Below are 24,084 nucleotides of genomic sequence, written 5' to 3' on the forward strand. Positions count from 1 at the left end.
GGATGGACACCCAGGAGCCTCCAACAAGGGTGGGATGGACACCCAGGTCCAGATCAAGGGTGGGATGGACACCCAGGAGCCTCCAGCAAGGGTGGGATGGACCCCCAGGAGCCTCCAACAAGGGTGGGATGGACACCCAGGAGCCTCCAACAAGGTGGGATGGACACCCAGGTCCAGATCAAGGGTGGGATGGACACCCAGGAGCCTCCAACAAGGGTGGGATGGACACCCAGGAGCCTCCAACAAGGGTGGGATGGACACCCAGGTCCAGATCAAGGGTGGGATGGACACCCAGGAGCCTCCAACAAGGGTGGGATGGACACCCAGGAGCCTCCAACAAGGGTGGGATGGACACCCAGGTCCAGATCAAGGGTGGGATGGACCCCCAGGAGCCTCCAACAAGGTGGGATGGACCCCCAGGTCCAGATCAAGGGTGGGATGGACCCCCAGGAGCCTCCAACAAGGGTGGGATGGACCCCCAGGAGCCTCCAACAAGGTGGGATGGACACCCAGGTCCAGATCAAGGGTGGGATGGACCCCCAGGTCCAGATCAAGGGTGGGATGGACACCCAGGAGCCTCCAACAAGGTGGGATGGACACCCAGGTCCAAATCAAGGGTGAGATGGACCCCCAGGAGCCTCCAACAAGGTGGGATGGACACCCAGGAGCCTCCAACAAGGGTGGGATGGACACCCAGGAGCCTCCAACAAGGGTGGGATGGACACCCCAGGAGCCTCCAACAAGGTGGGATGGACACCCCAGTCCAAATCAAGGGTGGGATGGACACCCAGGTCCAAACCCACCTTGACCCCATGGCCAAGGGGATTGGGAGCAGCTGTAGGAGAAGGACTTGGGTGTTGATGGAGGAGAAGCTCCACAGGAGTCAACAACGTGTGTTCCAAGCCCAGAAAGTCAACGAGATCCTGGGCTGCGCCCAAAGCTCTGGGAGAAGAGGGTGAGGGAGGGGATTGTCCCCTCTGCTCCGCTCTGGTGGGACCAAACCTGAAGTCCCGTATCCAGCTCTGGAGCCCTCGGCACAGGGAGGACACGGAGCTGCTGGAGCGAGGCCGGAGGAGGCCCCGGAGATGATGGGAGGGCTGGAGAACCTCCTGGAGGCCAGGCTGGAGAGTTGGGGTTGTCCATCCTGGAGAAGAGAAGGCTCCAGGGAGACCTTGGAGCAGCTTCCAGGAGGGAAAGGGGCTCCAGGGAAGCTCCCACTGGATCTGGTTGCCTGGAGAAGTCACTGCTCCATCCCTGGAGGTGTTGAAGGCCACGTTGGATGGGGCTTGGAGCCCCACCACCCACCACCTCAGCTTGAGGACGTGGCCACAGAGATCCTGGTGATGTCCCCTCGTGGTGGGATGGGGACAGCAGGAGGTGGAAGACGATGAGGTTGGTGGTCCCACCACCACCTCAGCTTGGAGATGTGGCCACAGAGATCCTGGTGATGTCCCCTCATGGTGGGATGGGGACACAGATGGAAGCTGGAGGTGGAAGATGATGAGGTTGGATGTCCCACCACCACCTCAGCTTGAGGACATGGCCGCAGAGATCACGGTGATGTCCCCTCATGGTGGGATGGGGACAGCAGGAGGTGGAAGACGATGAGGTTGGATGTCCCACCACCACCTCAGCTTGAGGACGTGGCCACCCAGATCCCGGTGACGTCCCCTCAAAGCCCCGTCCCCTCTTCTCACCCTGGTTCTCCCCTCCTGCTCCAGGTTTCTCCACCAGGGACACCTCGGGGACCTCCTCCAGCCCCCAGCGAGGGTCCCAGCGGCTCCCAGAGCCTCGGCCGGACCCTCCCGTCTCCTCCCAAGCCACCGAGGGGCCGCGGCCAGGAGGACGCCCACCCCGGGGCCGCTCCTGGGGGCCGTTGGCCACCAGCCCCTGGGGACCAGAAGATGCGTCCCAGGCCCCAGCTCCTTCTGGCTGGGGGGTTGGTCTTGGTTTTCCACCTTCTCCCTCTAGTTTTAAGTCTTTCTTCCTTCAAACGTGACGCGTGAGGCGGTTCCTCAGCCTCCAACGAGAGAAACGGATGGTCTAGAGCTTCGATCACTGGTCGGGGCGGTGGGAGAGGACGGGGAGGACCTGGTCCCGGCCCAGGGGGTGGGAAATGGGTCTTTCTCCAACTGGGAACCAGTCTCCAGCTCCTCCGGCTGGGGAATCTTCTTCGGAATGGAGCTGGATGTCGGGATGGAGAACATCTGGAGGGAGTTGGAAGGTGACACCGAGTTGAGAGAAGAGGTTGATGCTCCACAGGGAAGAGTTGACCCCCTGGAAGACCTGGAGAGGCTGGAAGAGGGAAGAGTTGGCTGGAGGGCCTAGAGAGCGGTGGGAGATGGAGTTAACTCCAGCTGGAGGCCAGTGACAAGGGGTGTCCCCAGGGCTCCGTGGTAGCTCCAGCCCCGTTCAACGTCTTCATCAATGACCTGGATGAAGGCATCGAGGGCGCCCTGAGCAAGTTTGGAGATGACACTGAGCTGGGTGGATCTCCTGGAGGGTTTGAGGTTCTCCAGAGGGATCTGAACAGGCTGGATCCATGGGCTGAGACCAACGGGATGAGGTTTGACCAGGAACTTGGGGCACAACAAACCCTGAGCAGCTCCAGACTAGGAGAAGTCCAAGGTCTTTTCCAACCTAGAGGTTCTCGGATTCTACGATTCTCTGATCCTCTGATCACCAGGAGGTGGCACCAAAAGCCTGCGAGAAGTCGTTGAGGAGCAGCAGAGCTCGAGATGGTTTGGAACCCAGAGCGATAGGAACCTCCTGGTTTAATCTTCTGTGCGGGTGGATCCTCATCTCGCTCTAAGGTCTCCCCAGAGCCTTGTCTTCTCCAGGCTGGACCATCCCAGCTCTCTCAGCCTGGCCTTGGAACCATGGAATGGGTTGGGTTGGTAGGTTCCTCCAAGCCCATCCAGATCCGACCCCCCTGGGACATGGATCAGACCTTGGAATCATGGAATGGGTTGGGTTGGAAGGTTCCTCCAAGCCCATCTAGATCCAACCCTATGGGCAGGGACACCTCCCACTGGATCAGGGGCTCCAAGCCCCATCCAGCCTGGGCTTGATGACCTCCAGGGATCAATTTTTGGAGGTATTGAGCGTCGCGTGAGATCTCCAACACATCCTGACGCTCCTCGAGGTCTCTTCCAACCTTTATGGTTCCATCCCGAGGGCTTCCTGGAAGGGAGCAGAACCCCAAGGGGGTTGATGCCAACGGGAGGAGAACGTTGAGGGTGATTGGGAAGCTTCAAAGCTGCTTCCCAATGGAATGGAAGCTGGAGGCCAGTGACAAGTGGTGTCTCCAGGGCTCTGTGGTGGCTCCAGCCCCATTCAACGTCTTCATCAATGACCTGGGTGAAGGCATCGAGGGCGCCCTGAGCAAGTTTGGGGATGACACTGAGCTGGGTGGATCTGCTGGAGGGTTTGAGGGTCTCCAGAGGGATCTGAACAGGCTGGATCCATGGGCTCAGACCAACGGGATGAGGTTTGACCAGGACCTTGGGGCACAACAACCCTGAGCAGCTCCAGACGAGGAGAAGTCTGGCTGGAAACTGCCTGGAGGAGAAGGACCTGGGGGTGTTGGTTGAACAGGAGCCAGCAGGGCCCAGGGGGCCAAGGAGGCCAAGGGCATCTTGGCTTGGAGCAGCCCCGGCGTGGCCAGCAGGGCCAGGGAGGTTCTTCTCCCTCTGGGGAGACCCAACCTCGAATCCTGGGGTCAGTGCTGGGTCCTTCTCTCCAAGAAAGACCTTGAGGGGCTGGAGCGAGTCTGGAGAAGGGAACGGAGCTGGGGAAGGGGCTGGAGAACAAGCCTGAGGGCCCTGGGGGTGTTTATCCTGGAGAAGAGGAGGCTGAGGGGAGACCTCGTTGCTCTCTCCAACTCCCTGAGAGGAGGTTGTGGAGAGGAGGGAGCTGGGCTCTTCTCCCAAGGGACAGGGGACAGGACGAGAGGGAACGGCCTCAAGCTCCTCCAAGCTGGACATCAGGATGAAATATTTCCCAGAAAGGGTCACTGGGAGCTGGTGGAATCTGCCCAGGGAGGGGGTCGAGTCCCCTTCCTGGAGGGGTTTGAGGGCCGGGTGGACGAGGTGCTGAGGGACACGGGTTGGGGATGGATGGGAACGGTTGGACTCCATGACCCGATGGGTCTTTTCCAACCTGGTGATTCTCCGATTCTCTGATCCCCCCTGGATCTTGCAGATATTCCCACACGGCCCACGTGCACGATGGGAAACTTCTCCTCGTTGGAGGAGTTTGGCTCCGTTCCTCCTCGGTGCCGGGTGTCACCGTCGTCGACCTCCAGACCGGGCTCTGCTTGGACTACGCGGTCGACGTGGTGAGTGCCGGGACGGACCTTCCACGGAGAGCAGAGTTTTGTGGATCAGGGCTTGGGTTTGGATTGGAAGGGACCTCCAGGCCCACCCAGATCCATCGGGGGGGTCACCTCCCACTGGATCAGGTTGCTCCAAGCCCCGTCCAACCCAACGTGGCCTTCAACCCCTCCAGGGATGGAGCAGCCACCGCTTCTCTGAGCAACCAGATCCAGAGGAAGCTTCCCTGGAGCCCCTTTCCCTACTGGAAGCTGCTTCAAGGTCTCCATGGAGCCTTCTCTTCTCCAGGATGAACAACCCCAACTCTCCAGCCTGTCCTACAGGAGGTTCTCCAGCCCTCACATCATCTCCGTGGCCTCCTCAGGCCTCGCTCCATCATCTCCATGTCCTCCCTGTGCTGAGGACTCCAGAGCTGGATGCAGGGCTCCAGGTTTGGTCTCACCAGAGCATCCATGACTTTTCTTCTCATCCTTTGGTCCTTGGAAGAAGAAACCAACACCCACTGGGCTCCAACCTCCTTTCCAGGAGCTCTGAAGAGCCATGAGGTCCCTCCTCAGCCTCCTCCAGACTAAGCAGCCCCAGGTCCCTCAGCCGCTGCCTCTTCCCAGGTGTCTCCTGCCCCTTCCACGTGTAGCCGTGGACTTCAAGTTGTCTCCTTTGGGATGGAAAAGCCGTGGTGGCTCCTGCTTCTTCTCAGAGGAACCCAACGAGTCATTTGTGGGGAACGTAGCTAAGCTCCTTCTCTCAGAACGTGGACACCAAAGGTCTACGTGGAGGCCAAACGTGGTGGCTCCGTTCTTGGAAGAGGAGACGTGAAGGTTCAAGGTGCTCAAAGACCTTCGTTCTCCTCAGAAATCCTTCAGCTGGAGGTGGTTGGGTGGGTGGAGTGACCAGAGGAGTAAACGGATCGTGTGGAGCAGCCCAAGGAGAAGAACTTGGCCAGAGGAGGCCACGGAGATGATCCAAGGGTTGGAGAACCTCCTGTAGGACAGGCTAGAGAGTTGGGGCTGCTCAGCCTGGAGAAGAGGAGGCTCCGTGGAGACCTTCAAGCAGCTTCCAGGAGGGAAAGGGGCTCCAGGGAAGCTCTCATTGGACCTGGTTGCTCAGAGAAGTCAATGTCCCATCCCTGGAGGTGTTGAAGGCCACGTTGGATGGGGCTCGGAGCTCCTGATGCAGTGGGAGGTGTCCCTGCCCATGGAACTGGGTGGGCTTTGAGGTCCCTTCCAACCCATGATCTCTGATCTCCTCGGGGTGAGGTGGTGTGGATGGAGACCCTTTCCATGCCTCCATCTCCTGGTTTCCTTGTTCCTTTGCTCCCTTTCCATCTTTTTTTTCTCACGTTTTGGGGTGGCCTCAGAGCTCCTTGATGGGACCAACTCTTGGTGTTCTTAACCTTCTCGCTCAGCTCCTTGGATGAAAACTCCAGCATCTCACCAGGAGAAGTTCGGGGTGGAAATTCTTCATGGAAAGTGGGTGCTGGTAGAATCTGCCCAGGGAGGGGGTGGAATCACCTTCCTGGAGGGGTTTGAGGGACGTGTGGACGAGGTGCTGAGGGACACGGGTTAGGGATGGATGGGAACGGTTGGACTCCATGATCCGATGGGTCTTCTCCATCCTGGTGCTTCCACGATGCTGTGGTTCTCCTCTGCAGCCCGGGAGCGTGGGAGCTCTGAGCTCTCCTTGCGTTGCAGGGCTCGACGGGTCCGTGCGGGTGTTGGACACGCGGAGCTGGGACGGCGCCGGGCGGGACGTGGAGCCGCTCTTCGTTCCCCGAGGCCACGTCTTTGGCGGGTGGGAGGGCGGAGAAGAGGCCCCCATGGTCACCGTCCACGCGTGGCACCCGCTGAGACCTCGCTCGGTGCTGTCGGCGGCCACCGACGGCTCCTTCCACGTCTGGGACTGGGTTCGGCCGCGCTGAAGCCGGGGGGGAGGACACACACATGGTGACATCATGGACTCAGGAGAGCTTGGGGTGGGTTGGGTTGGGTTGGGTTGGGTTGGAAGAGACCTCCGAGCCCATCCTGATATGGATCAGGGCCTCCAAGCCCCATCCAACCTGGCCTTGAAGACCTCATGGACCCATGGGTTGGGTTGGGTTGGGTTGGGTTGGGTTGGATTGAGTTGGGTTGAATTGAGTTGGGTTGGAAGGGACCTCCAAGCCCATCCTGATATGGATCAGGGACTCCAAGCCCCATCCAACCTGGTCTTGAGGACCTCATGGACCTGTGGCTTGGCTTGGGTTGGGTTGGAAGGGACCTCCAAGCCCATCCAGATCCATAGACAGAGCCACCTCCTGCTGGATCAGGAGCTCCAAGCCCCATCCAGCGCGGCCTTGGACCCCTCCAGGGATGGGGCATTGCCTTCTCTGAGCAACCAGATCCAGAGGAAGCTTCCCTGGAGCCTCTTTCCCTACTGGAAGCTGCTCAAAGGTCTCTACGGAGCCTTCTCTTCTCCAGGCTGAACAACCCCAACTCTCCAGCCTGTCCTCCAGAAGGTTCTCCAGCCCTCACATCATCTCCGGGGCCTCCTCTGGACTCCAATCTCATCACTCCCACTTCACCCTGGGGTCCCACCACGAACCTGTGGGTCCCACCATGACCCTGTGGGTCCCACCATGACCCTGTGGGTCCCACCTCACCCTTGGGTCTCACAAAACCAACTCCAAACGTGACTTTTTAAATAAAAGGAAGCGTTTTCATCGCCTCGTTCCTCTTGTTTGGCCTCCAACCCCCCGTGCCCCGTGTCCTCCTGGAGCTCGGGTTGGTGCCACCACCAGGGAGCATCCTCCAACGCGTTCATCGCGCTCCGAGGTGGCCTCCGTGCTCGTAAAAACAACCCGAAAAGGAGCGTTGGGAGGAAATGGGCTGGGTTGGGGTTGGTGTCTCCAGCCCCGGAGCTCCAGGAAGGTCGCGTGGGGCGTTGGCGGCTTCACCACGTCCGTCTCCGCTCCGGATGTTGGGGCCGAGCGAGCAGAAGCCGCAAAGGAGAAGAAAAAGATAAGAAAAAAAGGAAGAGGAACGATGTTTTCTGCACGAGCTTCGCCCTCGGCCCAAGGGCCGATGGAGCCTTCGGGGTCTTCTCCAGCCGCTCAAATAAATGGAAATGGGATGGGGGCGGTGGGAGAGGCTGGAGAGAACCTGGAGAGCAGGAGAGACGGGACCATGAGAAGGTTCAGAATGAAGGGATGGAGCCAGAGGGAAGGGATGGAGCCAGGGGGAAGGGATGGAGCCAGGGGAAAGGGATGGAGATAGAGGGAGAGGATGGAGCCGGGGGGAAGGGATGGAGCCAGAGGGAAGGGATGGAGCCAGGGGAAGGGATGGAGCCAGGGGGGAAGGGATGGAGCCAGGGGGGAAGGGATGGAGCCAGGGGGAAGGGATGGAGCCAGGGGGGAAGGGATGGAGCCAGGGGGAAGGGATGGAGCCAGGGGAAGGGATGGAGCCAGGGGGAAGGGATGGAGCCGGGGGGATGGGATGGACCCTTCTCCTACTCCGAGACCTCCACATTCCTCAATTTGGGACGTGGCTTCTCCAGCCCAGGGCTGGGATATGGTTCATCTCCAGGCAGGGAGCACGGGGCTGGTGGGTACATGGACACGGAAGGTTCCTCAGCAGGAACGTTCCATGGATCCGTCCTTGATCACCCTCGGGAGCAGAAGGTTTGGGAAACACACAAACACAGCCTGGAGATGGAAACCAGGTGAAGGTCTGGAGAAGGCGGGTTTGGTGGAGCTGGGACGGGCACTGAGGGCATTCCAGCTGCCTGGAATCCTCTCCCTCCATCTCTTCTCCTCAGGAGGAGCTGGGGAAGAGAAGCGGTGGAACCACATCTCGGTGACGCAGGCGACGCGGAGGAGAAGGAAACAAACTTGCTGGGTTTGCAAGAGAAGAAGAGTTTGAGCAACAGGGTTGTGATCGTCCAGACTTCCCTTTTCCCTCAAAAATAGCTTCTGACGTCCGGTCCAGCTGGAACCAGCTCTGAGAGGAGGTGGGACCCACGAAGTTCTTGCAGCTGCTGTAGAAAGGGCTCATCATGAGGTTGCAAAAGCCCATGGAATGGGTTGGAAGGGATCTCCAAGGTCATCCAGTCCGACCCTCGTGGGATGGGTTGGATTGGAAGAGACCTACAAGGTCATCAGGTTCAACCATCACTGAATGAGTTGGGTTGGAAGAGACCTCCAAGGTCATCCAGTCCGACCCCGCTGCCCTAGGGACTCTCCTTCAAGCCCTGGAAGCCTTGAAGGCCACATTGGATGAAGCTCTGAGCAACCTGATCTCCCGGGAGGTGCCTCTAGTCAAGGAACTGGACGGGCTTTGAGGTCCCTTCCAACGCAACCCAACCCAACCCAACCCAACCCAACCCAACCCAACCCAACCCAACCTTTCCAAGATTCCATGATGCTTCATCTCTCTTTCCATGAAGGAACTTCTCCCCGTATCCAATCGAAACCTCCCCTGGTGCAACTTGAGGCTGTTTCCTCTCGTCCCACCCCTTGTTCCTTGGGAGGAGACACCAACCCACCTCACCACAACCTCCTTTCCAGGAGCGATGAGGTCTCCCCTCAACCTCCTCTTCTCCAGATCAAACCTCTTCATCTCCTTCAGCCCCTTCCCTGGTTCTCCAGCCTCTTCCCCAGCTCCGTTCCCTTCTCCAGACGCGCAGAAGGGTTGGACTTGATGACCTTGGAGATGTCCTCCAACCCAACCCATTCCATGAGGGTTGGATTGATGACCTTGGAGATCTCCTCCAACCCAACCCATTCCAAGAGGGTTGGATTGATGACCTTGGAGATCTCCTCCCACCCATCCCATGACCCCAAAGCAACCACGGAGGCGCCAGGACTCCGATTCGTTATTTTCCAGAGTTTAATAAACTAGAATAATTTATTTGAGGGAACACGGAAACATCACAGACCTGGCGGACGAACCGAGGAAGCGGGGAGCGACCAACAGGACGAAGGAGCCACTTTACAAAAGGATGGACCACGCTGCCCAGCGGCGGCACCCCGAAACCCGGGGACCCCACAAGCTCGGCGCCCCCTCCCCGGGGACGGGGTTGTCCCCACGGGTCGCTCACCGGTGACAACGGGGACGGCGACGGCACAAGAAATAGTGAGAACGGCATCTCGGACGGCGTGGGGAGAGCCGAGACCCCCCGGTTTGGGGTGGGATGGAGGTTCTTGGGGTCCCCCAGGCTTCAAGATCAAGACAGGAAACCCGAGACGCCCCCCGTTTGGGGTGGGATGGAGGTTCTTGGGGTCCCCCAGCCCTCAAGGCCAAGGAAGGAGACCCGAGACCCCTCAGTTGGGGTGGGATGGAGGTTCTTGGGGTCCCCCAGTCCTCAAGATCAAGACAGGAGACCCGAGACCCCCCAGCTGGGGTGGGATGGAGGTTCTTGGGGTCCCCCAGGCCTCAAAACCAAGACAGGAGACCCGAGACCCCCCGGTTTGGGGTGGGATGGAGGTTCTCGGGGTCCCCCAGCCCTCAAGGCCAAGGAAGGAGACCTGAGACCCCTCAGTTGGGGTGGGATGGAGGTTCTTGGGGTCCCCCAGGCTTCAAAACCAAGACAGGAGACCTGAGACCCCCCAGTTTGGGGTGGGATGGAGGTTCTTGGGGTCCCCCAGTCCTCAAGATCAAGACAGGAGAGCCGAGACCCCCCAGCTGGGGTGGTATGGAGGTTCTTGGGGTCCCCCAGGCTTCAAAACCAAGACAGGAGACCCGAGACCCCCCAGTTTGGGGTGGGATGGAGGTTCTTGGGGTCCCCCAGCCCTCAAAACCAAGACAGGAGACCCGAGACCCCTCAGTTGGGGTGGGATGGAGGTTCTCGGGGTCCCCCAGCCCTCAGGACCAAGGAAGGAGACCTGAGGCCCCCTATCCAGCACCCCAAAACCCATTCCAGTACCCCAAAACCCCCTGTCCAGCACCCTTAGACCCACTCCAGCACCCCAAAACCCACTCCAGCACCCCGAGACCCCCTGCCCAGCACCCCAAAACCCCCATCCGTCACCCCGAGACTCCTATCCAGCACCCCAAAACCCACTCCAGTACCCCAAGACCCCCATCCAACACCCCAAAACCCACTCTGGCCCCTCAAAACCCACTGCCCAGGACCTAAAGACCCTCCTCCAGCACCCCAAAACTCACTCCAGCCCCTCAAACCCCACTCCAGCACCCCAAGAACCCCATCCAGCACCCCAAAACCCCCAACCAGCCCCCTAAAACCCACCCTAGCACCCCAAGACTCCCTGCCCAGCACCCCAAAACTCACTCCAGCCCCTCAAAACCCACTCTAGCACCCCAAGAACCCCATCCAGCCCCCTAAAACCCACTTTAGCACCCCAAGACTCCCTGCCCAGCACCCCAAAACTCACTCCAGCCCCTCAAAACCCACTCCAGCACCCCAAAAACCCCTGTCCAACACCCTTAGACCCACTCCAGCACCCTGAAACCCCCTTCCAGCACCCCAAAAGCCCCCTTCCAGCACCCCAAAACCCACTTCAGCACTCTGATACCCACTCTAGCACCCCAAGAACCCCATCCAGCACCCCAAAACCCCCCATCCAGCCCCCTAAAACCCACCCTAGCACCCCAAGACTCCCTGTCCAGCACCCCAAAACCCCCCATCCAGCCCCCTAAAACCCAACCTAGCACCCCAAGACTCCCTGCCCAGCACCCCAAAACTCACTCCAGCCCCTCAAAACCCACTCTAGCACCCCAAGAACCCCATCCAGCCCCCTAAAACCCACTCTAGCACCCCAAGACTCCCTGTCCAGCACCCCAAAACCCATTCCAGCACCCCAGAAGCCACTCCAGCACCCTAAGGCTCCCTGTCCAGCACCCCGAGATCTATCCCAGCACCCCAAAACCCTCCATCCAGCACCCTGAAACCCACTCCAACCCCTCAAAACTCCCTCGAGCGCCCCCCAAACTCGCCTCGAGATCGAAAACGAGAGCGACGAGGCGTCCGGTGGGGAAGGGGAAAGGGCTGGATGGGGCTCGAGCTGCCCCGGGGACCCCGCGGGGTGGGAGGAAAAGGGGGGGACGGGACGGGACGGCCGGAATCGCCGTCTCGGGGGCCGGAATCGCCGTCTCGGGGTCCGGAATCGCTGGAATTTCTGGAATCGCAGTCGCCGCGGGTGGAGGTTCGGGCTCCGGGAGGTGTGGGGGGACACGAGGGGCGAATCCCAACCGAATCCACGGTCCCGACGCGGGTCGCCGGGGGCTTTTATCTGTCGTTGAGCTGCGGCGAGTGGGTCCGCTCGTCCTCGTCCTCCTTGTCGTCCTTCACGCCTTTGAGGCGCTGCCGGGCGAAGTCCTCGAACACGATGTCGTCGTCGCTGCCGGAGACACAGAGAGAAGGAGAAAGAGGAGTTGGGGGGGTGAGGTGGAGATCGGGAAGGGTGAGGAGGGGGGGGTTGGGTGGAAACCCCTTCAACCCGCAGCCAACAGGCGCCTGGATGGAAGCGAGACCCGAACCTGCTTGACGCACCCCAAAAAAATAAAAAAAAGACCCCAGATGGGTCCGGAGGGCTGGGTCAGCAGCTCGGGGGGGACGGGAGAGGGGACTCGGAGTGATGGGAGAGGAGCCTGGGAGTGACACTGGTGTGATTGCAGCCCCGGAGCGATGGGAGAGGAGCCTGGGAGCGATGGGAGAGGAGCCTGGGAGCGACGGAGGGTGCGATTGCAGCCCCAGAGTGATGGAGAGGAGCCTGGGAGCGATGGGAGAGCAGCCTGGGAGCGATGGGAGAGCAGCCTCGGAGCGACACTGGTGCAATTGCAGCCCCAGTGTGATGGGAGAGCAGCCTGGGAGCGATGGGAGAGCAGCCTCAGAGTGACACAGGGTGTGATTGCAGCCTCGGAGCGATGGGAGAGGAGCCTGGGAGTGACAGAGGGTGTGATTGCAGCCCCAGAGCGATGGGAGAGCAGCCTGGGAGCGATGGGAGAGGAGCCTCGGAGCGATGGGAGAGCAGCCTGGGAGCGACGCAGGGAGCGATTGCAGCCCCAGTGTGATGGGAAAGGAGCCTCGGAGCGAGGGGAGAGCAGCCTGGGAGGGATGCAGGGTGTGATTGCAGCCCTGGAGCAATGGGAAAGGAGCCTGGGAGCGATGGGAGAGCAGCCTCAGAGCGACGGAGGGGGCGATTGCAGCCCCAGAGTGATGGAGAGGAGCCTGGGAGCGATGGAAGAGCAGCCCCGGAGCAATGAGAGAGGAGCCTCGGAGCGATGGGGGAGCAGCCTCGGAGCAACACAGGGTGTGATTGCAGCCTGGGAGCGATGGGAGAGCAGCCTGGGAGCGACACTGGTGCGATTGCAGCCTTGGAGTGATGGGAGAGCAGCCTGGGAGCAACGCAGGGTACGATTGCAGCCCCAGAGTGATGGGAGAGCAGCCCCAGAGCGATGGGAGAGGAGCCTCGGAGCGATGGGAGAGGAGCCTGGGAGCGATGGGAGAGCAGCCTGGGAGCGACGCAGGGAGTGATTGCAGCCCCAGAGTGATGGGAGAGCAGCCTGGGAGTGATGGGAGAGCAGCCTCAGAGTGACACAGGGTGTGATTGCAGCCTCGGAGCGATGGGAGAGCAGCCTCGGAGCGATGGGAGAGGAGCCTGGGAGCGACACTGGTGCGATTGCAGCCCCAGAGTGATGGGAAAGGAGCCTCGGAGCGAGGGGAGAGCAGCCTGGGAGGGATGCAGGGTGTGATTGCAGCCCCAGAGCGATGGGAGAGGAGCCTGGGAGTGATGGGAGAGCAGCCTCAGAGTGATGGGAGAGGAGCCTCAGAGCGACGGAGGGGGTGACTGCAGCCCCAGAGCGATGGGAGAGCAGCCTCAGAGCGACGCAGGAGCAACATGAGCAGGAGAAGCTGCAGGAGCCACATGGAGCAGGAGAAGCTGCAGGAGCCACATGAGCAGGAGAAGCTGCAGGAGCCACATGGAGCAGGAGAAGCTGCAGGAGCCTCATGGAGCAGGAGAAGCTGCAGGAGTCACATGGAGCAGGAGAAGCTGCAGGAGCCACATGAGCAGGAGAAGCTGCAGGTGCCTCATGAGCAGGAGAAGCTGCAGGTGCCTCATGAGCAGGAGAAGCTGCAGGAGCCACATGGAGCAGGAGAAGCTGCAGGAGCCTCATGAGCAGGAGAAGCTGCAGGAGCCTCATGAGCAGGAGAAGCTGCAGGAGCCACACGGAGCAGGAGAAGCTGCAGGAGCCACATGAGCAGGAGAAGCTTCCAGCAGCTCCACATCCACTGGGGCTTGGAAGGTTCTTGGAGGGTTCTTGGTGGGTTCTTGGAAGGTTCTTGGTGGGTTCTAGGTGGGTTCTAGGTGGGTTCTTGGGGATTTCTTGGAGGGTTCTTGGAGGGTTCTAGGTGGGTTCTAGGTGGGTCCTTGGAGGGTTCTAGGTGGGTTCTTGGAGGCTTCTTGGAGGGTTCTTGGTGGGTTCTTGAAGGATTCTTGGAGGGATCTTGGTGGGTTCTTGGAGGGTTCTTGGAGGGTTCTAGGTGGGTTCTAGGTGGGTCCTTGGAGGGTTCTAGGTGGGTTCTTGGAGGGTTCTTGGAGGGTTCTAGGTGGGTTCTAGGTGGGTCCTTGGAGGGTCCTTGGAGGGCTCGTTTCCTTCTTTCCTTCCCCCCAGATCCCTTTATTTCCAGCCCAGCCCTGCGATTAACCCCCTCAGCGCCGCCCCCGCCCTCGGCTGCAGGTGCCGCGGGGGCCCCGTCCCCGCTCCACACCACGAAGGACCCACCTTCTCCTTTCCTTCTCGTCCCACCCCACCCCAAAAATCCCTGCGTGACCCCCACCCCGAAAGGTCCCTTTGCGTCCTTACTGCGGTTCCTGCTGCGGCTTTGGGGGGTGAAGCATGCGGGGAGGAGGCGAGGGGACGGGGTTGGGGGGGGGGAAGAGAAGAGAGAGACGCGTAGAAGAGGCGTTACGGGGGCTCCGGGGGCGCCGTGCGACCTGCGGCCACCGCCAAGGACCACGCGAGGACGGGGAGGGAGGAGGAGACGCCCGCAACGCGGCATCTTACTTGGTATCGAGCTCGATGAGGTTGGTGTCGATGGGAGCTTCGTTCTCCGGGGCTGGAGGGAGGGAAGCGAGGGGTTAATGGGTTGGGATTAAGAGGTTTTATGGGGTCTGGGATGGTCCTTCAGCTCATCCCACCCCAGAAGGGTTGGAGAACATGGAGCCCTGGAGGCGTTTCTACAGTTGGATCCCCAGGATTAGATGTTTCATGAGGTCTGGGTTGACCCCTCATCAAGAACATGGAGCCCTGGAGGCCTCTCCATGGTTGGAACCCCAGGACTGGATGTTTTATGAGGTCTGGGTTGACCTCTCATCAAGAACATGGAGCCCTGGAGGCGTCTCCATAGTTGGAACCACAGGATTCAAGGTTTTATGGGGTCTGGGTTGACCCCTCAGCTCATCCCACCCCATAAGGGTTGGAGAACATGGAGCCCTGGAGGCTCCTCCATGGTTGGAACCTCAGGATTCGATGTTTTATGGGGCCTGGGTTGACCCCACACCAAGAACATGGAGCCCTGGAGGCGTCTACGTGGTTGGAACCCCAGGACTGGATGTTTTATGGGGTCTGGGTTGACCTCTCAGCTCATCCCACCCCATAAGGGTTGGAGAACACGGAGCCCTTCAGGCATCTCCATGGTTGCAACCCAAGAATTAAGAGGTTTTATGGGGTCTGGGTTGACCCCTCAAGCTCATTACACCCTGTAATGGTTGGAGACACCAAGAACATGGAGCCCTGGAGGAATCTCCATGGTTGGAACCCCAGGATTTGAGGTTTGATGGGGTCTGGGGTGACCCCTGGGCCCATCCCACCCCACCCCAGGCCGGTTGCTCCCGAGGAGGAGCAGCGGGACACTCACCGTCTCGGTGTGGTGGCTCCTCCTTGGGCTTCGGGTGCATCAGCGTGAAGGGCAGCTCCACCGCGACGTCGCTGCAAGAGACCCCGGAGTGAGGGGAAACGGGGAGCGGGGGAGGACAAGGACCTTGAAGATCATGGAATCAGGAATGGGTTGGGTTGGAACCTTGAAGACGTCTGAGGGGACGGGGTGGGAGCAGCTGTGGTGGCATCTCCAGAAGGTTTGAGGGGCCATGGTGGCACCTCGAGGAGGTTTGAGGGGCCATTGTGGCACCTCGAGGAGGTTTGTGGGGCCGTGGTGGCACCTCCAGAAGGTTTGAGGGGCCGTGGTGGCATCTCGAGGAGGTTTGAGGGGCCATGGTGGCATCTCGAGAAGGTTTGAGGGGTTGGGGTGGCACACCAAGGAGGTTTGAGGGGCCATGGTGGCATCTCGAGGAGGTTTGAGGGGCCATGGTGGCATCTTGAGAAGGTTTGAGGGGACGTGGTGGCATCTCGAGAAAGTTTGAGGGGCCGTGGTGGCACCTTGAGGAGGTTTGAAGGGCCGTGGCGGCATCTCCAGAAGGTTTGAGGGGACGTGGTGGCATCTTGAGAAGGTTTGAGGGCCGTGGTGGCACCTCCAGAAGGTTTGAGGGCCCGTGGTGGCACCTCGAGGAGATTTGAGGGCCTGTGGCGGCATCTCGAGGAGGCTTGAGGGGCCGTGGTGGCACCTCGAGGAGGTTTGAGGGGCCGTGGTGGCACCTCGAGGAGGTTTGAGGGGACGTGGTGGCACCTCGAGAAGGTTTGTGGGGCCGTGGTGGCACCTCCAGAAGGTTTGAGGGGCCGTGGTGGCACCTCGAGGAGATTTGAGGGCCTGTGGCGGCATCTCGAGGAGGCTTGAGGGGCCGTGGTGGCACCTCGAGGAGGTTTGAGGGGACGTGGTGGCACCTCGAGAAGGTTTGTGGGGCCGTGGTGGCACCTCCAGAAGGTTTGAGGGGCCGTGGTGGCACCTCGAGGAGATTTGAGGGCCTGTGGTGGCATCTCGAGGAGGCTTGAGGGGCCGTGGTGGCACCTCGAGGAGGTTTGTGGGGCCGTGGTGGCACCTCCAGAAGGTTTGAGGGGCCGTGGTGGCACCTCGAGGAGATTTGAGGGGCCATGGTGGCATCTTGAGAAGGTTTGAGGGGACGTGGTGGCATCTCGAGAAAGTTTGAGGGGCTGTGGTGGCACCTTGAGGAGGTTTGAGGGGCCGTGGCGGCATCTCCAGAAGGTTTGAGGGGCCATGGTGGCATCTCGAGAAGGTTTGAGGGTTTGGGGTGGCACCTCGAGGAGGTTTGATGGGATGTGGTGGCACCTCCAGAGGTTTGAGGGGTCAGGGTGGGGGCAGGGGTGGGGTGGGGACCTTACCTGGACGCCAGGTCTCCCAGGAGGCTGCCGAGGGTGCAAGGAGAGAAGCCATTAGTCCCCGTTCCTCGAGGGGACGAGGCCACCCCACCCCGTGTCCCCTGGGGAGGTTTCCAGGGGCTGGTGGGTCCCATCCCTGACGTGGTGGGAGGAGAAGAGGACGTCGGGGGCTTCTCTGGAGCCACCAAACCCCCCTGAGAAGAGGCCACCGAGCCCCGACCTCGGTTCTTCTGCTTCTCCACCATCTCCAGCCCCGGGAACCGAGCCCGGAGGAGACCAGGAGAGGACCAGGAGGTCCCCAGCACTCACCCTCCTCGTGACACGACCAGCTTCACCTTCACCTTGTAGGAGACGATGATGCCCAAGATCTCCTTGTTGGCCCCGTCGCGCAGCCTGGGGGGGACGAGGGGGACGACGTCGGCGCTGGGAGCTCCAGGGGGACCCAACCCCGGGTTCTCCTGGAAGTTCCCACCACCAGGGGGTCCCCCCAGAGCCCCCGAGGGGTTGGAGGCCACGTGGGATGGAGCTCGGAGCTCCTAGGAGGCGTCCCAGCTCATGGGGTTGGACCTGGGTGGGCTTGGAGGTCCCTTCCAACCTCTTTCCGTGGTTCCAGGACCTTCTCCACCCCAACCATCATCCCTAGAGGGGTTGAAGGCCACGTGGGATGGAGCTTGGAGCTTCGGCTCCACTGGGAGGTGTCCCAGCCCATGGGGTTGGACCTGGATGGGCTCGGAGGCCCCTTCCAACCCCTTTCCATGATTCTATGACCTTCACCACCCCAAGGATCATCCCTGGAGGTGGCTGCTCCATCCCTGGAGGGGTTGGAGGCCACGTGGGATGGAGCTTGGGGCTCCAGCTCCACTGGGAGGTGTCCCAGCTCATGGGGTTGGACCTGGATGGGCTTGGCGGCCCCTTCCAACCCCTTTCCATGATTCCAGGACCTTCTCCACCCCAAGATTCATCCCTGGGGAGGCCGAGGAGAAGCTCACAGGGTGCTGGAGGCCAGGTTGGTGTCCTCGTGCTTGAGTTTCCCGTCCAGCGCCAGCCCTCGCTTCTCCCGGTTGTTGGCCAGGAACGGCGTGAGGGTGTAGACCTTGCAGAAGGTGGAGCTGGGGGCCACCACGTCACTGCGGGGAGAGACACCATCAGGACACCCCGGACATCTCCAGCCACGCCTGGAGAACATCTTGATCCCAGCCTGGAGAACATCCCCATCCCAGCCTGGAGAACATCTTGATCCCAGCCTGGAGAACATCCCCATCCCAGCCTGGAGAACATCCCCATCCCAGCCTGGAGAACATCTCGATCCCAGCCTGGAGAACATCCCCATCCAGCTCCAGCCTGGAGAACATCCCCATCCTAGCTTGGAGAACATCCCCATCCCAGCTTGGAGAACATCCCCATCCCAGCTTGGAGAACATCCCCATCCAGCTCCAGCTTGGAGAACATCCCCATCCCAGCTTGGAGAACATCTCCATCCCACCTCCCTCTCCCCCCCAGCCGTCTCCACCCCATCTCCAGCCCCAGGAGAAGGTTCTTCTGGCCGCAGGAGCCCCCCGCGGCGCCGTGCTGCCCCGTCACTCACTCGGCGTCCTCCACGGCCACGGGACACTTGTACTGGGCGGTGTTGAAGAGGCAGATGTCCGCGTGCTGCCGCACTGCGAGGAGACGGAGGCGGCTGAAGGTCCCGCTGGGCCCCTCGGGGCCCCCCGGGGAGGAGGGACGAGGCCCCCGGCTCCTCACCTGAGATCTTGATCTTCTTCACCGTCTTGTTGGTGTTGTTGGTGACGTGGACGTTGACGCTGATGGGTTCCCCGTGGTAGTAGATCTGAGCGGGGAAGAGGGGACGGTGAGGCCCTTGTCCTCGTCCTCCACCTCCTTCTCCTCCATCTCCTTCTTCTCCATCTCCTCCTCCTTCTCCATCTCCTCCTCCTCCTCCTCCATCTCCATCTCCTCCTTCTCCATCTCCTCCTTCTCCTTCTCCATCTCCTCCTCCTCCTCCATCTCCTCCTCCTCCTCCTCCTCCATCTCCTCCTCCTCCTCCTCCATCTCCTCCTCCTTCTCCTCCATCTCCTCCTCCTTCTCCTCCATCTCCTCCTCCATCTCCTCCTCCTCCTCCTCCATCTCCTCCTCCTTCTTCTCCATCTCCTCCTCCCCCTCCTCCTCCTCCTCCATCTCCTCCTCCTCCATCTCCTCCTCCTCCATCTCCTCCTCCTCCATCTCCTCCTCCTTCTTCTCCATCTCCTCCTCCTTCTCCATCTCCTCCTCCATCTCCATCTCCTCCTCCTCCTTATCCTCCTCCTCCTCCTCCATCTCCATCTCCTCCTCCTCCTCCTTCTCTATCTCCTCCTCCATCTCCATCTCCTCCTCCTCCTCTTTATCCTCCTCCTCCTCCATCTCCTCCTCCTCCATCTCCTCCTCCTCCATCTCCATCTCCTCCTCCTCCTCTTTATCCTCCTCCTCCTCCATCTCCTCCTCCTCCTCCTCCATCTCCTCCTCCATCTCCTCCTCCTCCATCTCCTCCTCCTCCTCCATCTCCTCCTCCTCCTCCATCTCCTCCTCCTCCATCTCCTCCTCCTCCTCCTCCATCTCCCCGTCCCGGTGGTGTCCCCAGACGAGCTCCTGTCCCACCTCCTTGTCGAGGGAGGCCTCGAGGTGCAGGGGCTTGTCGGACATGAGGAACTGGCGGGTGGTCTCGGCCATGGGCTGGGGGCCCGGGCGCTCGGGCGCGTACTGGACCTTCCGGATCACCAGGCGCACCGAGTTCCTGGGGGAGACACCACCAGGAGAAGCCCAGTGGCCACCTGGACTCCTTCCTCGGCCTCACGTTGGCTCCAAACCCTCGGTTCTTCTGGAGAAGAAGGTGCTGGAGGCCCCGTCTCCATCCCAGCCCAGAGGACGTCTCCATCCCACCTCTATCCTGGAGAACATCTCCATCCCATTCCCAACCTAGAGAGTTTCTCCACCCCATCCCCAGCCTGGAGGCCACCTCCACCCCATTCCCAACCTAGAGGGTTTCTCCATCCCATCTCCACCCTGGAGAACATCTCCAGCCCACCTCCACCCACCTCTTGTGGATCTTCTCCTCCAGGTTCTCGGCGCAGAAGGCTTTGACCTCGTAGTCGACGCCGCAGGCCTGAGGGGGAGGGGAATGAGGCGCAGGAGATGGAGGAGGAGGTGGAGGAGATGGAAGAGATGGAAGAGATGGAGATGATGGAGGAGACAGAAATGGAGGAGATGGAGATGGAGATGGAGATGGAGGAGATGGAGATGAAAATGGAGGAGATGGAGATGGAGGAGATGGAGGAGATGGAGATGGAGGAGATGGAGATGGAGGAGATGGAGATGGAGGAGATGGAGATGGAGGAGGAGATGCAGGAGATGCAGGAGACACCGTGTCCCCCTGGCCGGTGGCCGCAGCTCTTACCTTGCCGGTGTCCTCAGGGCCCGGCTGCAGCGTCACCGAGCAGGGCAGGTTGGGGGGGATCTGTGGGGACAGCGGCCGTGGCTGCAACCCCCCACGCAGCCCCAGACACCTCCACCCAGCCTGGAGAACATCCCCATCCCGCTCCAGCCTGGAGAACATCCCCATCCCAGCCTGGAGAACATCCCCATCCCAGCCTGGAGAACATCCCCATCCCGCTCCAGCCTGGAGAACGTCCCCATCCAGCCTGGAGAACATCCCCATCCCAGCCTGGAGAACATCCCCATCCAGCCTGGAGAACATCCCCATCCAGCTCCAGCCTGGAGAACATCCCCATCCCAGCCTGGAGAACATCCCCATCCAGCCTGGAGAACATCCCCATCCAGCTCCAGCCTGGAGAACATCCCCATCCCAGCCTGGAGAACATCCCCATCCCGCTCCAGCCTGGAGAACATCCCCATCCCAGCCTGGAGAACATCCCCATCCCGCTCCAGCCTGGAGAACATCCCCATCCCAGCCTGGAGAACATCCCCATCCCGCTCCAGCCTGGAGAACATCCCCATCCCAGCCTGGAGAACATCCCCATCCCAGCCTGGAGAACATCCCCATCCCGCTCCAGCCTGGAGAACGTCCCCATCCAGCCTGGAGAACATCCCCATCCCAGCCTGGAGAACATCCCCATCCAGCTCCAGCCTGGAGAACATCCCCATCCCAGCCTGGAGAACATCCCCATCCCGCTCCAGCCTGGAGAACATCCTCATCCAGCCTGGAGAACATCCCCATCCAGCTCCAGCCTGGAGAACATCCCCATCCCAGCTTGGAGAACATCTCCATCCAGCTCCAGCCTGGAGAACATCCTCATCCAGCCTGGAGAACATTCCCATCCAGCTCCAGCCTGGAGAACATCTCGATCCCAGCCTGGAGAACATCCCCATCCCGCTCCAGCCTGGAGAACATCCCCATCCAGCCTGGAGAACATCTCGATCCCAGCCTGGAGAACATCTCCATCCAGCTCCAGCCTGGAGAACATCCCCATCCCAGCCTGGAGAACATCTCCATCCAGCTCCAGCCTGGAGAACATCTCCACCCCCTTCTTCATCCTGAAGAACATCTCCACCCCCTCCTTGTGCCTCAGTTTCCCTGCTGCTCGTGTCCTTCCTGCTCCTCCCCAGAAGATCCCCCTCCTCCCGCAGGTTCTTCCCACCAGGGGGTGGCCTCTCCCCGCCCAGGGCCGCGTCCCCAGGTCCCCGATGTCCCCTCGGGGAGGTCCCCGGCCGCCCACCTCGAAGGTGAAGGGGTAGGCGTGCTCGCCCAGCTTCTTGATGAGCCGCTCCTGGAGCCGCGTCAGGGGCTTCTTCTCCTCGGGGATGGGCGGGAAGGCCTGAGCGTTGGCCACGAAGAGGTCCTTGCGGAAGGTCAGACCCAGCACGTCCAGGTCCTCGCGGCCGTAGCGGAAGGCGCAGGTCAACGTCACGAAGACTGGAGAGAGGGACACGGGGTGGTGGCATCACCACAGGGTTCCATCGTGGGATGGAGGCACCGGGACAGGTTCCATCACGGGATGGAGAAGCTCCTGAGAAGCTCCTGAAAAGCTCTGGTGGCTTCAGGGCTGGGAATGTCCCCCCAGGGGACACCAGGGCGTGGGGGGGGTCAGTGGGACAGGGAGATGTTACCTTTGCGCTCCTTGAGGTACTCGGGATCCACCAGGACAACCCCGTCTGCAAGGGAACAGGAGTCAGGGGACACAGCGGGGACACCAGGATGGGGACAATGGGATGGGGGGACACCAGGATGGAGATAACGGGATGGGGGGACACCAGGATGGGGACAATGGGATGGGGGGACACCAGGATGGGAGATAACGGGATGGGGGGACACCAGGATGGAGATAACGGGATGGGGGGACACCAGGATGGGAGATAACGGGATGGGGGGACACCAGGATGGGAGATAACGGGATGGGGGGACACCAGGATGGAGATAACGGGATGGGGGGACACCAGGATGGGAGATAACGGGATGGGGGGACACCAGGATGGAGATAACGGGATGGGGGGACACCAGGATGGGAGATAACGGGATGGGGGGACACCAGGATGGGAGATAACGGGATGGGGGGACACCAGGATGGAGATAACGGGATGGGGGGACACCAGGATGGAGATAACGGGATGGGGGGACACCAGGACAGGGACGTTCCCCCTCCGTGTCCCCCCACGTACCCACGGGATCCACCACATCGATGTGGTCCACGAAGTCCCTCTTGCCCAGGTACACGGTGAGCTGGGGTGGGGGACACACGGGGTCAGGGGGGACATCCTGGGGGCACCTGGAACCCCTCCAGATGTCCCCAACCCCGGGTCACGGAGCGGTGGGACCTCTCTTACCTTCCCGTTGGGACTGGCCTTCTTGAAGACCCTGGAGAAGAGGAAAGGGAAGGGTTAACGGCCACCCGAGGAGACCCCAAACTCATCCAAAGAGACCCCCAGACCCAGCCCTGCATCGACGGGACCCCAAATCCATTCTAGGAGACCCCAAATCCATTCTAGGAGACCCCAAATCCATCCAAGGAGACCCCAAACCCATCCTAGGGGACCTCAAATCCATCCTAGGCGACCCCAAACCCATCCTAGGAGACCCCAAACCCATCCTAGGGGACCTCAAATCCATCCTAGGAGACCCCAAACCCATCTGAGGAGACCCCAAATCCATCCAAGGAGACCCCAAACCCATCCTAGGAGACCCCCAAATCCATCTGAGGGGACCTCAAATCCATCCTAGGAGACCCCAAACCCATCCTAGGGGACCTCAAATCCATCCTAGGAGACCCCAAACCCATCCCACGAGACCCCAAACCCATCCTAGGAGACCCCAAACCCATCTGAGGAGACCCCAAATCCATCCAAGGAGACCCCAAACCCATCCTAGGAGACCCCCAAATCCATCTGAGGGGACCCGAAATCCATCCAAGGAGACCCCCAAATCCATCCTAGGAGACCCCAAACCCATCCCACGAGACCCCAAACCCATCCAAGGAGACCCCAAACCCATCCTAGGAGACCCCCAAACCCATCCTAGGGAGACCCCAAACCCATCCAAGGAGACCCCAAACCCATCCTAGGAGACCCCAAACCCATCCTAGGGGACCTCAAATCCATCCTAGGAGACCCCAAACCCATCCCAGGAGACCCCAAACCCATCCTAGGAGACCCCCAAATCCATCTGAGGGGACCCCAAATCCATCCTAGGAGACCCCCAAACCCATCCAAGGAGACCCCAAACCCATCCTAGGGGACCCCAAACCCATCCTAGGGGACCTCAAATCCATCCTAGGAGACCCCAAATCCATTCTAGGGGACCCCAAATCCATCCCACGAGACCCCAAACCCATCCTAGGAGACCCCAAACCCATCCAGGGAGACCCCAAATCCATCCAAGGAGACCCCAAACCCATTCTAGGACCCCTCCCCAAGTGCCCCCCCATCACCAGCTGCCTCCCCCAAACCATGTTGCCCCCCCCCGAAATCAGGTCCCCCCCCAAACTGAGCCCCTCCCACCCCAAAACCAAGTCACCCCCCCAACCAGGCTGCCCCCCTAAACTGGGCCCCCCCCCCTTGTCCCCCATTACCAACTGCCCCCCCCATCTGCCCCCCCCAAACAGGCTGCCCCCCCCAAATGCCCCCCCAAAATCAGGTGCCCCCCCCAAAACCGAGCCCCTCCCACCCCAAACCAGGCTGCCCCCCCCCCACTGGGCCCCCCCTCAAGTGCCCCCCCCCCCAACCAGGCTGCCCCCCCCACTGTGCCCCCCCCCCCCAAACTGGCCTCCCCCCCACAAATCAAGCTGCCCCCCACAAACCAGGTTGCCCCCCCCAAAATCAGATGCCCCCCCAAACCGAGCCCCTCCCACCCCAAACTGAGTCACCCCCCCCAAAACCAGGCTGCCCCCCCAAACTGCCCCCCCCATTGCCCCCCATTACCAGCTGCCCCCCCGAAATCAAGCTGCCCCCCCCAACCCATATTGCCCCCCCCAAAATCAGGTGCCCCCCCAAATCGAGCCCCTCCCACCCCAAACCAGGCTGCCCCCCTAAACTGGGCCCCC

The 24,084-nt window shown here is 61.0% G+C and overlaps 1 protein-coding gene across 1 annotated transcript in view; it reads right to left on the reverse strand.

Annotated features, from left to right (window-relative positions):
• Nucleotides 1-11,454: 11,454 nt before the first annotated feature.
• The window catches only part of LOC138734096 (beta-arrestin-1), a 13,352-nt gene continuing 722 nt past the window's right edge, over nt 11,455-24,084 (reverse strand). The window contains exons 3-17 of the mRNA XM_069881653.1: nt 22,373-22,403; nt 22,208-22,268; nt 21,659-21,703; nt 21,268-21,464; nt 19,989-20,048; nt 19,630-19,697; nt 19,193-19,328; nt 18,305-18,389; nt 18,147-18,219; nt 17,551-17,688; nt 16,871-16,954; nt 16,565-16,588; nt 15,189-15,259; nt 14,336-14,387; nt 11,455-11,667 (exon numbers count right to left, since the gene is read on the reverse strand). Coding sequence (XP_069737754.1) covers nt 11,556-11,667; nt 14,336-14,387; nt 15,189-15,259; nt 16,565-16,588; nt 16,871-16,954; nt 17,551-17,688; nt 18,147-18,219; nt 18,305-18,389; nt 19,193-19,328; nt 19,630-19,697; nt 19,989-20,048; nt 21,268-21,464; nt 21,659-21,703; nt 22,208-22,268; nt 22,373-22,403 — 1,237 coding nt within the window. The 3' untranslated portion in view covers nt 11,455-11,555. The remainder of the gene's footprint in view (nt 11,668-14,335; nt 14,388-15,188; nt 15,260-16,564; nt 16,589-16,870; nt 16,955-17,550; nt 17,689-18,146; nt 18,220-18,304; nt 18,390-19,192; nt 19,329-19,629; nt 19,698-19,988; nt 20,049-21,267; nt 21,465-21,658; nt 21,704-22,207; nt 22,269-22,372; nt 22,404-24,084) is intronic.

Source organism: Phaenicophaeus curvirostris, unplaced genomic scaffold, assembly GCF_032191515.1.
Source record: "Phaenicophaeus curvirostris isolate KB17595 unplaced genomic scaffold, BPBGC_Pcur_1.0 scaffold_59, whole genome shotgun sequence".
NCBI lineage: Eukaryota > Metazoa > Chordata > Aves > Cuculiformes > Cuculidae > Phaenicophaeus > Phaenicophaeus curvirostris.